Genomic DNA, 17,491 nt, shown 5'->3' on the forward strand with positions numbered 1-17,491 from the left:
CCTCATGATGGCAGAGTTTTGCAGCATGCAGCATACCACCACAAATCTGAGACGCACACAGCTGACTACTGCAGGACTGTTCTAGAGTGCTCCATGGGGTAGGATCATTGCTTCAGCATGCCAATGGTCTGCTCCATCGGACCTGCATGATGCACTGTCTATGGTCATACACAGCTGTACTTTAAGGGGGTGGAATCCTTTTCCATTCCAGTACATTTCAGAGTTGCTATGAGGTGCATGAAAAGTCTTGTGCATGCAGTCAATGGCACCCTGCACCATAGGGAAGCCTGCAATCCTTGAAACTCTTGTGCTCAATTCCATTTAATTTCATTCCAAATCCCAGCAAGGTTAAAATCAGGGCAAAAGCATCTTGGCTCATTATACCTCCTGCATTTTTTTTTTAGTCATTCACGGGATGAGGGCCAGCATTTATTACCCATTCCAAATTGCCCTTGAGTAAGTGCTGGTGAGCTGCCCTCCTGAACCACTACAGTCCCTGTGGTATATGTACACCCACAGTACTGTTAGGAAGGGAGTTCCAGGATTTGGACCCAGCAACAGTGATGGAACGGTGATATATTTCCAAGTCAGGATGGTGATGCTCCCATGTGTCTGCTGCCCTTATCCTTCTAGATGGTAGCCGTTGTGGGTTTGGAGGGTGCTGTCTAAAAAGATTTGGTCAGTTGCTGCAGTGCATCTTCTAGATGGTACACACTGCTGCCACTGTGCGTTGGTGGTGGAAGGAGTGAATGTTTGTGGATGGGGTGCCAATCATGTGGGCTGCTTTGTCCTGGATGATGTCAATCTGTTGTTGGAGCTGCGCTCACCTAGGCAAGTAGGGAGTATTCCATCGCACTCCTGACTTGAGCTTTGTAGATGGTTGACAGGCTTTGGGGTGTCAGGAAATGAGTTACTTGCCACAGGATTCCTAGCCTTTGACCTGCACATGTAGCCACAGTATTTATATGGCTAGTCCAGTTCAGTTTCTGGTCAATGGTAATCCAAGGATGTTGAAAGTGGTGGATTCAGTGACGGTAATGCCATTGAATGCCAAGGAAGATGGTTAGATTCTCTCTTGTTGGAGATGGTCATTGCCTGGCACTTGTGTGGCACAAATGTTACTTGCCACTTGTCAGGCTGGGTATTGTCCAGGCCTTGCTGCACTTGGACATGGACTGCTTCAGTATCTGAGGAGTCACAAATTATGCTAAATGCTGTGCAATCTTCATTGAACATTTCCACTTCTGACCTTATGATGGAAGGAAGATCATTGATGAATCAGCTGAACATGGTTGGGCCTAGGACACTACCCTGAGGAACCTTTGCAGTGTTGTCCTGGAATTGAGATGATTAACTTCCAAGAACCACAACCACCTTCCTTTGTATTAGGTATGACTCCAACCAGTGGAGAGTTTTCCCCTCAATTCCCATTGACTTCAGTTTTGCTAGGGCTCCTTGATGCCACACTTGGTCAAATGCTGCCTTGACATGAAGGGCAGTCACTGTCGCCTCACCTCAGGAGTTCAGCTCTTTTACCCATGTTTGACCAAAGTCGTAATGAAGTCAGCAGCTGAGTGGCCCTGGCGCAACCCAAATTGAGCATCAGTAAGCATGGTATTACTATGCAAGTGCCACTTAATAGCACATTGATGACCCCTTCCATCACTTCACTCTTGATCGAGAGTGGACTGACAGGGTGGCAATTGGCCAAGTTGGATTTATCCTGCTTTTTGCGCACAGAACATACCTGGATAATATTTCAAAATACCGGGTAAATGCATGTTGTAGTTGTACTGGAACAGCTTGGCTAGGGGCGCTGCAAGTCCTGGCGCGCAAGTCTTCAGTACTATTGCCGCAATATTGTCAGGGTCCATAGCTTTTGCGGTATTCAGTGCCTTCAGCCATTTCTTGCTATCATGTGGAGTGTATCAATTTGGCAGAAGACAGGCATCTGTGATGCTGGGGTCCTCCGGAAGAGGCTGAGATGGATCATATGCTCTGCCTTCTGGCTGAAGATTGATGCAAATGCTTCAGCCTTATCTCTTGCACTGATGTGCTAGGCTCCTCCTCCATTAAGGATGGAGTATTTGTGCAGCCTCCTCCTCCAGTGAGTTGTTTAGTTGTCCACCACCATTCATGACTGGATATGGCAGGACTGCAGAGCTTAGATTTGATCCTTTGGTTGTGGAATTGCTTAGCTCTGTTTATCACTTGCTGCTTATGCTATTTGCTACATTGTAGCTTTACTGGGTTGACACCTCATTTTTAGATATGCCTGGTGCTGCTCCTGGCATGGCCTCCTGTACTCTTCATTGAACCAGGGTTGATCCCTGCCTTGGTGGTAATGGTAGAGTGGGAGATATGACGGGCCATGAGGTTATAGATTTTGGTTCAGTACAATTCTGCTGCTGCTGATGGCCCACATGCGGCTCATGGATGCCCAGTCTTGAGTTTCTTGATCTGTTCAAAATCTATCCCATTTAGCATGAAGGTAGTGCCTCACAATACAATGGAGGGTATCCTCAATGTGAAGACAAGCTTTCTTCTCCACAAGGACTGTGCGGCGGTCACTCCTACTTATGCTGTCATGGACGGATGCATCTGCAGCAGGCAGGTTGTTGAGGATGAGGTCAAATATATTTTTCCCTCTTGTTAGTTTCCTCACCACTTGCTGCAGACCCAGTCTAGCAGCTATGTCCTTTAGGACTCGGCCAGCTCAATCTGTAGTGGTGCTACTGAACAACTCTTGGTGATGGACATTGAAGTTCCCCCACCCAGAGTACATTCTGTACCCTTGCCACACTCAGTGCTTCCTCCAACTGGTGTTCAACATGGAAGAGTACTTATTCATCAGCTGAGGCCAAAGTCGGGGGGGGGGGGGGTGCTTTGGTGGGGAGTGGGGTGCGGCACAAAGAAACGTGGATAATAGGAACAGAGTAGGTCATTTGGCCCTTCGAGCCTGCTCAGCCATGATCCCCTATCTCAAAGCCATACTCCTGCTCTCTCCCCATGCCCCTTTGCACCTTTAGAGTCTATCTATATAAATCTTAAATATATTTAGTTACTTGGCCTCCACAGCCTTCTGTGGTAGAGAATTCCAGGGGTTCACCACACTCTGAGTGAAGAAGTTTTTCCTCATCGCAGTCCTAAATGGTCTACCCAGTGTCCTGAGACTGTGACTCCTTGCTCTAGATCCCCCAGCAGAGGAAACATCTTCCCTACATCCAATCTGTCCAGCCCTGTCAGAGCTTTATATGTTTCAATCCCTTCTCATTCTTCTAAACTCTAATGAACACAGGCCTAGTCAGCCAAATCTCTCTTCATACAACAATCCTGCCATCCCAAGAATCAATCTAGTGAACCTTCACTGCACTCTGTCTATGGCAAGTGTATCCTTTCTCAGGGAAGGAGACCAAAACTGCACACAATACTCCAGGTACGGTCTCACCAAGGCTCTGTACAGCTGCACGTGACATCCTTGCTCCTGTACTCAAGTCCTCTTGCAATGAAGGCTAACATAGCATTTGCCTTCTAAACTGCTTGCTGCACCTGTATGCTTGTTTTCAGTGATTGGTGTACAAGGACACCCAGATCCCTTTGTACATCAACATTTCCCAATCTATTACCGTTTAAATAATACTCTGCCATTCTGTTTTTCCTACCATAGTGGATAACTTCACATTTATCCACATTATACTGCATCCGCCATGTATTTGCCCACTCAATCAACATGTCTAAATTGGCCAGAAGCCTCTTAATAGCCTCCTCATCAATTTCAATTCCACCAAGTTACGAATCATCAGCAAACTTGGAAATACTATATTTGGTTCCTTCATCCAAATCATTGATATATACCGTGAATAGCCGGGGCCCAAGCACTGATCCCTGTGATACTCTTCTAGTTACCGCCTGCCACTCTGAAAAAGACCCATTTATTCCTACTCTGTTTCCTGTCTGCTAACCAATTCTTAATCCATGCCAATATATTACCCCAAGCCCATGTGTTTTAATTTTAAACACTAAGCTCTTATGTGGGACCTTATTAAAAGTCTTCTGAAAATCCAAATACACCACATCCACTAGTTCTCCCTTATTTATTCTGTTAGGTATGTCCTCAAAAAACTCTGATAGGTTTGTCAAACATGTTCCCCTTTTATAAATCCATGTTGACTTTGTCTAATCCCGTTGATATTTTCTAAGTGTCCTGTTATCACATCTTTTATAGGCTAACTGGTCTGTAATTCACTGTTTTCTTTTGTCACCGTCCAATCTTCCGGGACTGTTCCAGAATCTACTGAATTTTGGAAGATGACAACCAATGCATCAACTATTTCCATGGCCACCTCCTTTAGTACCTTGGGATGTAGATTATCAGGCCCTGGGGATTTATCAGCTTTCAGTGTCATTAATTTCTCCAGCACTATTGTTTTAGTAATGCTAATTTCCTTCAGTTCTTCCTTCTCTTGAGACCCTTAGTTCCTTAGCATTTCCGGGAAGGTAGAACTAAAGTTGTTGCTTAATTGCTCTGCCATTTCCTTGTTCTCTATTTTAAATTCCCCAGTTTTGGATTGTAAAGGACCTATATTTGTCTTCATTAATATTTTTCTTTTTACATACTTATAGAAGCTTTTACATGCTAATCAGCAGGAGGTTTCCTTGCTTATGTTTCACCTGATGCTGTGAGACTTCATGGGTCCAATGTTGAGGACTCCCGGTGGGACAGGACACATCCAGGGATGGTAATGGTGATGTCTGGGATATTATCTGTAAGGTATGATTCAGTGAGTATAACTATGTCAGGCTGTTGCTTGACTGGTTTGTGAATCACCTTTCCTGATTTTGGCACAAGCCCTCAGATGTTAGGAAGGAGGACTTTGCAGGGTTGACAGCGCTGAGTTTGTCATTGTCGTTTCTGGTGCCTAGGTCGATGTCGGGTGGCCCATTCAGTTTCATTCCTTTTTATTGACTTTTTAGTGGTTTGGTGTAGCTGAGTGGCTTGCTAGGCCATTTCGGAGGGCATTCAAGGGTCAAGCACATTGTTGTGCATCTGGAGTCACATGTAGACCAGACCAGGTAGGGATGGCAGATTTCCTTCCCTGAAGGACTTGAATTCATAACCAGCCTGATACATCCAGTGCAGTACTGATGGAGGGCTGCACTGATAGGGGTGCCTTCTTTTGGATGAGGTGTTAAACTGAAGCCCCATCTGCCCTCATAAGTGGACACAAAAGATGCCACAGCACTGTTGGATGAAGAGCTGGGGAGCTCTCCCCGATGTCCTGGCCAATATTTAAACTCTTGAGCAACATTACCAAAAGCAAACTATCTGATAATTATTACATTGTTTTTTTTATAGAAACTTGCTGTACACAAATTGGCTGCAACATTATTTACATTACAACAATGGTTATACTTCAAAAATCGTTCATTGCCTAGGAAGTGCTTTGGGATGAAAGGAGCAATAAAAATGCAAGTTCTTTGTCTTTCCTACATCAGCATGTGTTGGATGGGCTTCAGAGGGCAGTCAGGGTTAGGTCAGTGTCAGATTTTCACATAAGGTCTCTCAGCCCCAAATTTCACACTAGACTACCTCGATATCGCTTCAAACAGGAAATTTCATTGAGGGATATCAAAGCTCTTTTACCCAGTAAAATATTAGACTTGTCAGTCATGAGTTGCCTCTATCAAAACTACACTTTCTGTTCTCAATTAACACAATGACAGTTTTTAAATGCTTACAATTTTTACCCTCAATTATGAATTCTAATGTTTGCACAGAACTGACCTTAGATGAACTGCTCTAAGGTTACCCAGCTGATCTTTCTTTCTGTTCTTGAACAGTTACATCAGTACTCTCTGCACTAAAAGCAGAATTACATATGAAGGAGAATTGAGAAATTGTGACCAGACCCTTGAATCTACTCTCTCACTTCCTTCAACACCTTCATGTGATGCCACCACAGCCCAGTGAGTCATACACTTTGAGTTCCACTATTTTCCGAAGGACATTTTCTGCACTTATTTCTAACAATTGTTTCATTTCCTCCTCTCACACAACAACATTCTTATCATCATTACATACAAAATCCAACAAATATATAGATTTAATACTGTGGTGAGCAGCTATTATTCTGCATCCTGATATCTGGTGTGCAGCTGTTCTACTTCATCCTGAGTGGTCATAACCTCTTATTAACTTTTATCTTTTTATATATTTACCAAAACACTCACTTTGCAAAGAGGACAAGGATCACCGTTTAAAAAAATAACAGGAGGGCCAAATTGAAATAATACACAACCAAACTGACTGAAATGTATGCCTTCACATCCATCTTGTTCCTTTATTTATTAAATTATATTTAATTATAGCTACAACCTATCACCATGACTAATCCCTAACTTGAAAGCTCTTCCTATCTGATGGAATCTCTTATTCCTAGTGATTGGAGATGGTGAACGTTGTGTTTGTGACTGCACCACTTGAGCACTCGAGCACCAAGGTGACACTTGCCTCCATGATGCTGATGCCTTTGCAGAATCTGCCTCTGGTGTCATGATGTTCAGGTTACATACAGAGATTCCTTGTTGTGCTGGAATTAGATGCGGCCATATTAATGCAGCTTAATTGTCACTGTCACAAAAAAACAGTGATATCTTCAATCACTTCTTGTGCTGCATATAGGATCAATTTGGAAAATGGTCTTCATCAGAACAGGCTGAACAGTTTCCATTAATCCCTGAAAACCCCACTTTTGGTGTTCTTGTGGCCATCTACAGAAGCAATCATTACCAGGAGCAACAATTGTCCTCAGAACCTCTTCCTGACGTCTTGATGCTGCAGTAATTTCTTGAATTGCCTCATTCACCTTATGTCACATTTCAGTGGATATGGTTCTCCAAAATATCAACTATTTAACAAACTCATGAGGAAATTGTCTCCACTCCCTGAACAGGAGGAGACGGTCACCACACCCTGAACATGACGAGACCATCACCACACCCTGAACATGACGAGGCTGTCACTGCACCCTAATGATTGGCCTTCTAAAAACCAAGCACAAATGAGGAACACAAAAGATTTATGTTTGGATGTTTGTGTATCAGAAGCCATGACTCAGAGTATGATAATTGCCCCATCTCATTACCACACTGAACCTAACCACTCTCTTCTTCCCCTTCCATTCTCTTGCTGTCTCTGATGAGTTGTAGAGTTCAGTCCTCACATTTATCTGGAATTTCTCTACTGGTGGCATTCCTTTACCTTTGTCTGTGCTCCTGCTTCCCTTTTCCAAAGGGCAAGACTGGCTACAGACTAACTGACTTTTCCTGTTCACCCAGCTGTGTGCAGACATTCATTTGTGATAATTCTTTCAGGTACATTTTTGCCTGAAACTCTGTGATTATGGAGCAGTGGAAGGATGGAAGAGGGCTGTGAGAGATGGTGTGGAATGATCCCAAACTTTGACTTTCTTGTCTCCAGTTCAACAATCATATTCATATGAATTCCACACATCAACACAACTGGATCTTCTCCTTTTGTCAGCACATTTCCAGCAAAGCCTGTCTGTAACCCGTGAAGCAACTTTCATGTAAAAGGAATACTCTCAGTAAAACTGCACAACCCCAAAATCATTTAATAGCGAACAGAGATTCCGCGGTGCTTCTTCTGGAGTTGCTTGGAGTGGGGTAATCTGCACAGCATGCATTTGACAATTTTTGGATTTTCTCCAGGATCTTCAAAGAAGCATAGAATGATACAGCACAGAATAAGGCCAGTTCGCTCATCATATCTGTGCTAATTCTTTGAGGGCAGAGTCTTACAAGTTGCAGAGTGATGGCTTAGGAGGTGAGAGGGGGGGATATTTTAGGAAGTTTTGCATTGGGGCAGCTCCCCAACATGTTCCCAAAGTTTCTTGCCGGTGGGGGAGGGGTGGGGTGGGGCTACGGACAGGACCACACTCCTGACTACAGCGGGTAGGTAATTAGGAGCCTTTAAGTGCCTGCTTATGGGCAAATTGGAGACACTGCTGGGATATTATTGGTGATGGACAGGCCCCCCCACTAAAGCCGACTAGATGTGGTCTTCCAGCAGCACACCTCCACCCAGCTCCCTTGGGTACCAGAGGGACACTGCTGCAGCTGCAGGACATTCTGTGTAGGGTGATCTGTGTAACCACAGTATATTTTAAGCTCTTTTTAAAGTTGTCAGAAGATATGTCATCACAGTCCCTCACTTACAATAGTCCCTTCTCTTAATGGGGTTGCCAGCCCCTCTGGTCTCAGATGCTTCCACTGGTCAGGACACCTGTGCAACCTGCCCCCATCTTTAATTGAATGGGGCTCCTAGACACAGCTTTTAACCTGTCCATCTCTGGGAACCGTGCACAGGGGGGCAGGCCTCAGAACATACAGAATCAGAACCCAGAAATAATCTAGACCATTGATGAAAACAAAGGCTGTAGGATTCCACCCTGAAAGATCTATCCAATCATTTCCACTTTTCCCTAATGGCTGAAAGTTGCTCCATTTTAAAGCATCAAGTTCCCTTTGGCTTCCACCACCCTTTCCCACATTCCGCATTGTATCAACTTGCTGAGTAAAAATGGTTTTCCTCATCTTGCCACTGGCCTTTTTACCAATGATCTTCAAGCTGTGTCCTCTGGTTACCAACCATCCTGTCAGTGAAGCAGTTTAAGATCAGAGGAACAAAAGATATAAGAGCAGGAATATGCCATGAAGCCCCTTAACCTTCCTCTACCAATCAATGAGCTAAGGCTGAACTTCTATAGCAACACCATTTTCTCACCCAATGCCCATATTCCTTGATTCCAAGAGCCCAAAAATCTCTGTCTTGAACATTTTCAGCAACTGAGCATCCACAGCTCTCTGCGGTTGAGAACTTACAATGCTCCAAATGGAGAACTTGCTCCTCGTATTAGTTCTAAATGTCCAACCCATTATCCTGAGACTGTGCCCTTTATTCTAGGCTCTCCTGCCAGGGGCAACAGCCTCTCAGCAACCCTGGGCTGTTCCCTTAAATCAGTCCACAACATGGAGAGTGTTGTCAAACTCTAAGAATTTTATACGTTTCAATAAGATCACCTCTCATTCTTCTAATCTCCAGAGAATATAGATACATTCTACTCAATCTATCCTCATACAAACGCCACTCATTCTAGGAATCAATCTAGTGATCTTTTCTTGCAATCCCTCAAAGGCAAGTACAACACTATTAAGCAAAGGAAATCAAAACTGTACACAGTAATTCTGGTGTAGTGGAACCAAAACCTGATGTAATTGCAGGCAGACTTCCTTCCTCATATACTCAAAATATCTTGCCATAAACGTTAACATACCATTTGTTTCCTAACTGCCTCCATGTGAACTTTGTGTGATTTTGTATAAGGATCCCCAAATTCCTCTGCATACCAACACTGACTAGACTCTCACCTTTAAAAAATATATTTTTCTTTTCCATTCTTTCAACCAAAATGAATAATTTGATACTTGTCCAAGCTCCATCTGCCACCATCTTGCCCATTCACTGAGCCAGGCTATATCGTTTTAGAATCTCTTTGCATCCTCCTCACCTTCCTTAGCTTTGTATTATCAATATACAATTATACTTCTTTGACTCTGTCTAATCCTATAGTGATTTTCCATGTCCCCTGCAATCATGCCCTGAATTACAGGTGCTCACATCTTCCCTACTGCTGATGTCATTATAAGTGGCTTGTCATTAACTTGAATGGTGACAATGAAAAGTTTGGTTTTTACAGCGATTACGTTGTATGGTGAATAGACGTCGGTGTTGATAGCTTCTGCTGTATTCTTTTAATAATTCAGTCATGTTGGTTTATTGCTTCATGGCCTGTTTTAACTTCACCCTGCATTGCCCTACTATCTGACTTCTCTTATGGCAGTAACGACATTCAGACTCCTTGAATCTGCAGGTGCCTGGTTCGCGGTTACCCCCACAACTGTAACACCTGAAACTCTGAGTTGTTGCCAAAATGTTCTTACTAGGTCTTTCTATGCTTCTGACAGTGGACAGTGCATCTAGCTTCGATGTTGTGGACCTGTCTTTCATGCAACAGTGGTAGGCTCCTGCCCTAAATGAAGAACAGCACCATGTTGTTGTGCTGCAATGTGTGGGAGTCTCTCACAGTACTTCCCACTGCAAGGGCTATATCTAGAGCATGTTTAAGGCCAATGCCAACTTTGGCGAGTAAACGGCACTGAATGGTGTCGCCCTGAACTCCACAAACTAATCAGTCTCTCAACATCACATTCAATGTGTCCCTGAAGCCGCAGTGTTCTGTCAACTGATTAAAGTTTGCTACGTAGCTCGCGATGGACTCTCCTGGGACTTTAATTCCAGAATTGAACTTAAAATGCTGCATGATAGTGGAGGGCTTCAGCTGGAAATACATTTTTATGAGGTCCATTAATTCATTGTAAGACTTGGAATTGGGTGAGCCTGGTGCCGTCAGATTGCGGATCAGATTGTATGTCTTACTCCCACATACACTCAAAAGGATAGCTTGCTGCTTTTCCTCCATGGTAATTTTGTTCCCTACGAAATAAAAGCCTAGGCGCTCTTACATACTAGTCTTCCAAAGTTATATTGTAAGGTTCAATTCTGCTGAAAAGTGGCATGACTGGTGAGCGGCCTTTTCTTTTGCTTTAGATTCGATATACTCACGTTAACCAGGCAAAGTGCAGCATTGGAGCTATTTATCCTCGTCGCCAGATGTAATAACTTCACAGAGCAGACAGGTTTCAACCAGAAACAGTTAACTTAATTACAGCTCTATTATAGCTTATTAGGTGCTACATGCTTGAACAATAGACAGGAAGCCCAACTTCCTGGATTGCCCCTGCATATGGATCATTAGTTAGAGGGTTCAAGAATATCATGTCATACCTGATTAACAGCAGGAGAGGCTGTACCTTTAGTTGCAAAAGGACCCAATTTCATTTTTGCTAATCTCTTCCATTTTGCATGCTGTAAAAATGCTTATAATGTGTAGGATCATTAATTTTACCTTTTTACTATTTTTCTCTGATGTGTCCTCTTCCGCCTATTACCATTGTTAAACTTTCTGACACAATGGAATAACTGGGAGTGGAGGTGAATGGGGGCCGAAAGTACTGATGGCTACCAATGTGCCAGTTTCCTGATGTCATCCTGGCCCCAGCCATGTTCACAAGGGCACAGGAAGGGCAGTATTACAATCCCACCTGATCCTCAATTAAGGCCAATTAAGGTGGTTGAGGTACCCACTAAGAGTCTGATGTTTCCGATTTCTGGTGCTGCAGGAGGTGCTTCCAAGGACTGGGCTGTGAAAAAAAAAATCACCAGAAATAGACCCAAAACTTAGTAAACTGTTGGGTCCATATGGCATGAAAAGAAATCTAAAATGTTATTCTTTTGCCATACTTTAAAAAATGGGCTTTCTGTTGAACAAAATGAGATGGCTGCTACAAGTCACATGGCCACAGAACTGGCCCTTTGCTCCAGAAGCAACCACCAAGAGTTACAAGAACAAAATAATTCCTCTCTGGGCCTGTGGAATCTCATACCTCATTGTACAGCTCCCTTGTAATCAACAAAAGCAGAGGGAGTGCATACAAACTGGCTCACCAAATTGAACTATCACGACAGAGAGAGACCAAACCTTGTCACGCCTGTGGAGCTGTTAACAGACTCATCTCATACCAGGGACTGTCCAGGTCTATTTCAAAAGGAGACCATTGAGGGAACAATGGAATGCTGGCCAGAAGCACAGAAACTAATTGTTAAGCTCCAGTTAGAAATTAATGGGCCATGTCACATGGCCAAGCCTTTGGCCTTTTGGACAGTTTTAACATTACATGCTTGGCCTCACAAGCAAACTGCTGTTTAACATCAACTGGAAAGACTCAAATCACCTGGCTGAGCAAGCAGCCGGTTACCATCTCACAACTTCACAAAGCATGCTTGGTTTTAAAAGTCCCTGATCAACCAATGCCTGTCAAGCAGTCTTTTCACAGAAAGTGCATCATGCTGCAATGCCATTCATTTCAAGTATTTTCAGGTTGTCAACTCCAACCAGAAACTCATCGGAACTGAACTCAACCATGAAGGAAACATCCTCTGCACTTGACTTCTCAGACTCTGGCAATCATGTGAACTAATATTCATTTCTGTGTTTCTGGTACTGCTACTTTCCACTAAAACTCTATTTTACTATTCCCCACTTACTCTGTATGTGTGTGTGTGTGTGTGTGTGTATAGAGGAGTGGGAAGTTCCAAACACTCCTCCCACGCATTTTGAATGTGAAATAAACTAACCTTCCGAGTTAATCATAACGCAAGTTTGCTGCATGTTATTAGCAAATTGGATCACACAAATCCAGGGTTGGGGATACTTAAATGCCACAGCAAACTTTAAAGATTATTCAAAAGACCTTCTGCCTATGGACAGTTAGTGAGAGGAAATGAGTGCAGTTTGCCTGATTCTCTCTTGTCCATAAACAAACTTTACCAGTTTTAATTACTTATGATTTACCTGTCTGCTAATGTTCCTTCACTAGACAGGCAGGGAATGCCTCTTAACATGTCACTTCAGACTTCTGGCTTTGCTCATCATTGTAAGATTCTGTGTAACATTCCAGTTGACAACTTGTCTTACTTATTAATAGGTATGAGGTTCTAGTATAGCAAATTTAGTGCTGTATTAATATGGAACCTTGGCTTCCCACTTTTAATCTGTCCCCTGGATTTTCAAAGGGCTATAGGGACAGGAGCTGGTATTGGCAGCAACTGAAAATTTCAGTACCTGTGGTTGTAACAGGAGCCGGATGCCTCCAGGAGAGTGTGATTTTCAATAATAGACAGGGTGGGGAGGGAATAGGAAATCTGCAAGCCGTCACTTAACAGCCTCTTCAAGTTCCTTAAGGAGGTAGTTAAAGTGTCTGTCCACTTCAGAATTGAATTTTCAAACTTTATTTTGGTAGACGCAAACAGCACGTTATTGCACAGCTGATGGGTTCACTGGAGACCAATAAATATGAATCTGTCTTTGCTGTTTACCTGTTTTTTCCACGACCTAGTTATGCAGGTGCAAGTACTGGACCTTCATTATCCTTCCATAGCCCCACCATCAATGCTGAGCTCATCTATTGGCCAATTAGGTGATTTGAATTTAAAAATAGCATTGCAAGAGCCATGCTGTTTGGACATGGTATTGGGACCCGCAATTCATCTGGGTGTTGGGTTCCCAATGTTAATCGTTGGTTGATCATGTTGTTACAAATACACACATGGAGGTCATTGTTTGATTCAAGACTAAGAGCACATATACATAGAGTCAGCTGGGACACTGAGTTAGTGTAAAGTAAAAGCAAAATACTGCAGATTCTGGAAATGCTGGAAAAACTCAGCAGGTCTGACAGCATCTGTGAAGAGGGAAACAGGGTTGACGGCATCTGTGGAGAGAGAAACAGAATTGATGCTTCGAGTCCATATGACCTTTCTTCAGAGCTACGAAGAAGTAGAAATGTGACGAAATTTATTGGCACTCTGTTTGTCCTTTTGTTCATGACATCTTTGTCAATCGCTCCTGTGCCCTCACCTATCACTGGCCTTCTATCCAGCTTCACCTGTTCCACTCCCCTTAAACACTGAGTAAGTAGTTAGGAGGCAGAGATCTGTAATGCATCCTGTGAATAAACCTACTAACAAAGAAAAGATCTGTGTCCTTTTTTGTACTTCACCATCTGGCTTGGATCCATTTAATGCCCAACTCCACATTGAAAATGTGACCTCGGACCCTCACTATTTAAAACCTTTATTAAACAATCTATTACAGCTAACAGAGCCCTGACACCATGATTGGTTACAGCACAACTACAGCTGCAACTGGTTCTCTTTTTTTATGTATGTTTCACAACGACAAATTCCACCGTAGCCTTCTGTCACTTAGTCATTTTTTCATTATTCCTAAACCAACTTGCCAACATTAAGCATACGAGTTATTTTAGTTTCACAAACATAGCTACATCTTCCATTATAATCCAATCTATCCTAGTAGTCACTCTAGCTGAAGCTCATTTTGTGCTTAATATAGGACAAGGTTCTGTAATTTCTTTACCTCATTAGCTTGTTCCTGTTTGCTGACCACAATGTTTATTTAAACAACAATAGTTAATGAAATTTCTGCACTGAGGCTCCTGTCTATCTCAGGCTTGTTTCTCTTTTCCACAAAGTAAAGGATATCAGCCATTTTCTGTCAATGTATTTAGCCATTTTATGATAATATATGTCTAAAACTAATAGTACACCCTTAACAGAGTGGGAGCACATACAATCAAATACACACAATGAAATTGGAGTACACACTCAGTAGCATGGGACTATGAATTCAATGGAATGGGAGTACACACTCAGTGGGATAGGACACTCAAAGGAAATTTACTGAAAGATTGTGGATTCAAGACTGGTGATTCAAATATAGAATTCTGTTAAAAAGTAAGTGCAGGTAAACTAAGCTACAAAAAAAGTCCAACAGCATTTTCAGTAACCAATTATAGGAGGGACATTAAAGTCAGTGGGAGCAGAAGCAAATTCAGTAGAATCACCAATGGTGAAGAGAATGGATACAACTGCTACCATCAAAAAGCAGAAGTGTGAAATTATTTGGCATTCATCTGACATTATGTAGAGCTGTAACTTATCAGAGAAAAACTATATATGACGAAAGAGAAACCATGAGAAAAAGTTACTTTTCTCTAGTTGCCTCTGAAGACAACAAGTCCTTCCAGCTGAGAGCATGGAGCTGGACAATCATTATGAAAATCTTGAAAATCATCCTGATCGAGCAAGAAGATACAGAGGAAAACAGGAAAAATTGAATTCAGGTACACTTTAGTGATCTCATCATTATTGTCCAGGTTATTCAGACTTTGTGAATTAACTAGAATTCATTAACCTTCAGAATAATTAACAGTGAGAAAAGGTTTGGAGTCTTTTGAACAAGATGAGTTCACCTAATCCTTTCAGTGATGCACTTCTGTTACACTCTACAGAACAAGGTGCCCAATCAGCAGAGTCCGCCCGAGGAAAATGTCCATCTCTGCAGAAACAAATTCAACAGGGAATGGATACAAGCCCATGCCATCATCAAAAAACAGAAGTGTTAAAGTATCTTGATGCCCCATCTGGCATAATCTGTATCTGTGGTTTTTCAGAGAAAACATAACATGCAGAAAAGGAACTGTGAGAAAAAAGTTACTTTTCTGTAATCATCTTTTGAGAGAACTAGTTCTTTCAGCTGAGAACATGGAGCTGGACAATGTTTATCTAAATTGTGATCAGATTCATCACAATCAACCAAAAAGAGGCAGAGGAAAAGAGGAAAACTTGAAATCAGGTACAAATCAATGATCTTACTATTACTGTACAGGGTATTCAGACCTTGTTAATTCACTAGAATTAATTTTCATTGACATTCAGATGAATTCACAACAGTGAAAAAGTAATTCCTTGTTGATTGAGAGAAGTCCTCATTAGGAAATTCCACTTCTTTGGAAGAAATGATGGACTTTAGAGCTGAACAATGAAATATCGGAATAGGGTTGGAATCCCTACTGTGACCATCCCTTTAAGGGATAGTGAAATAACCAATGAACAGTGAAATAAAGCAGTGGGGTCAGAATAAAGCTGTGACTGCCCTTTTGATGGAGTTATTGACTCACACTGAAATCTGTGGCGAAGACTTTAAAGTAAAGATGCTGATGAGCATGGTGAAATGTTGAAGAATTGAGAGCAGAGAGGTGTGAAATGGGCAATGGTGTCCATTCCTTGTATGATGCAGATTTCATGAGTAAATATTTAGTGTCACTGTTATGTAACTATCCATAACTTGCATCATTTCAGTTTTTTGTCCAGTTTAGTCTTTAAGCTGGCGTTAATGAAGTTCTTAAATTGAAGAAAAGTGTGCTCAGTGGGCCCAACTGTACAAAGCTTAAAACATCCGGTGTTGACAGCAACACTCGGCTCCCCTTCTCCAGGGCCAAATGAGAAAAGGTTTGGAGTCTTTTTAACAAGGTGGGTCCCTCTAATCCATTCGGTGATGATCTTCTGTTACACTCTACAGAACAAGGTGCCCAATCAGCAGAGTCCGCCCGAGGAAAATGTCCATCTCTGGTCATCTACATTCTCCTGGGTCTCTCCATCTTGCTGTCTGTGGTGATTCTAAGTACTGCAGTTATACTATGTAAGTTATGTGATTTTTCTTGAACTATGGAACATTTGCTGCAAATTCTGCAATGACAATTAACAAAGTTAATTCAAAGATAAGGATGAATGAACATGTATTAATAATACAGCAGTGAAGTGAGGCTGGGTCATGCGAGTGATGATGGTGAAAGGGGACGTGGAAGTTGGACTCTACTCAATGTGTGTCTGTTTCACCCATTGCCGTGCCACCCTCCACCCCCACCTCAGTCAATAACCCACAAGCTGCCTTGTCGCCTGATGGCCATGTTTACCCAAACAAGGGTACAGGTGGAGCAATTTTTTGTTCAGCCCTCACGGGCTCCAAATCCCAGAGGACATCATCTAAAAACATCTCAACAGTGAGAGCAGGTATCTGAGCAGGCCATGTCTACATTTTCTAAAGCCACATGGACTGCACCAATTAAACATAATCAGAAAAGGAAGAGTTAGGTTTTGTAGTCACATCAGGGTCTATGTGGGTGTATGAGAAAATGTTACATTTCTATTCTATAATTGGATCACATAAAAAATATTCTGTTGCACCAATTTCGTGTCTTGTCCATTCTTGTGTTCTGGGGTGCAAGTCTTTTTTTAACATGTTTGATGATGAAAGGGGAGACATTAATTAATGGGGCTCAATGGGCGGATGCTCAAGGGATGATTGGTAGGACTGCTTTATGTCAATGGTATTGGTGGAGTGGAAGTTGTTAGGTATAGTTACAATTGTAAATGCTTGTGACCAGGGTCGACTGGTACACCCCAACTGAACCTTGCACTAATAAGTACATCCCTGACATTCCAACAGCAGGTAAGCAAGCAGCTTTGAATACTGAATATTTATTGCCATGTTTCTGTGAAATGGAGTGACCCTCTTAATTGCTGTTGTGTTCTCATATTACTTTCACTAGTAAGTTTCATGATAACCTAAACTTAAAGTTAGAAGTCTTAAATATTGCTATAATTGAAGGGTTTGTGCACACACAGCCTAACACTCTACAGTGAAATGTGCAAATTGTTGGATTGGAACTGACTTTCCAAGCTGCTGGCAATTTCCCCACTTTTACCAACCCCCTCAAACGCATGTGCTCCTCCATGTTAAAAATAAGCCAGGTAAATCATTAGGTGGTAAGGTGAAGCTATCTGAAATTAACAGGCAGGATGGTTACCAATCCCATATCATAAGTATAAACTCATTAATCTAACAGGGAATTGGACTGACACTCAGAG

At 42.3% G+C, this 17,491-nt stretch overlaps 1 protein-coding gene across 3 annotated transcripts in view; it reads left to right on the forward strand.

Moving 5' to 3' along the window:
* Positions 1-14,731: 14,731 nt before the first annotated feature.
* LOC121271356 (CD209 antigen-like protein C) overlaps positions 14,732-17,491 on the forward strand; it is a 58,668-nt gene continuing 55,908 nt past the window's right edge. For 2 of the 3 annotated variants that reach the window (XM_041177309.1, XM_041177311.1), the window contains exons 1-2: positions 15,288-15,416; positions 16,143-16,262. In XM_041177309.1, the coding sequence (XP_041033243.1) occupies positions 15,326-15,416; positions 16,143-16,262 (211 nt within the window). In that variant the 5' untranslated portion in view covers positions 15,288-15,325. Of the gene's footprint in view, positions 14,905-15,287; positions 15,417-16,142; positions 16,263-17,491 lie in introns of those variants that run through there. The other variant, XM_041177310.1, reaches the window with a different exon arrangement.

Source organism: Carcharodon carcharias, chromosome 30 (genome assembly GCF_017639515.1).
Source record: "Carcharodon carcharias isolate sCarCar2 chromosome 30, sCarCar2.pri, whole genome shotgun sequence".
Taxonomy (NCBI): Eukaryota; Metazoa; Chordata; class Chondrichthyes; order Lamniformes; family Lamnidae; genus Carcharodon; species Carcharodon carcharias.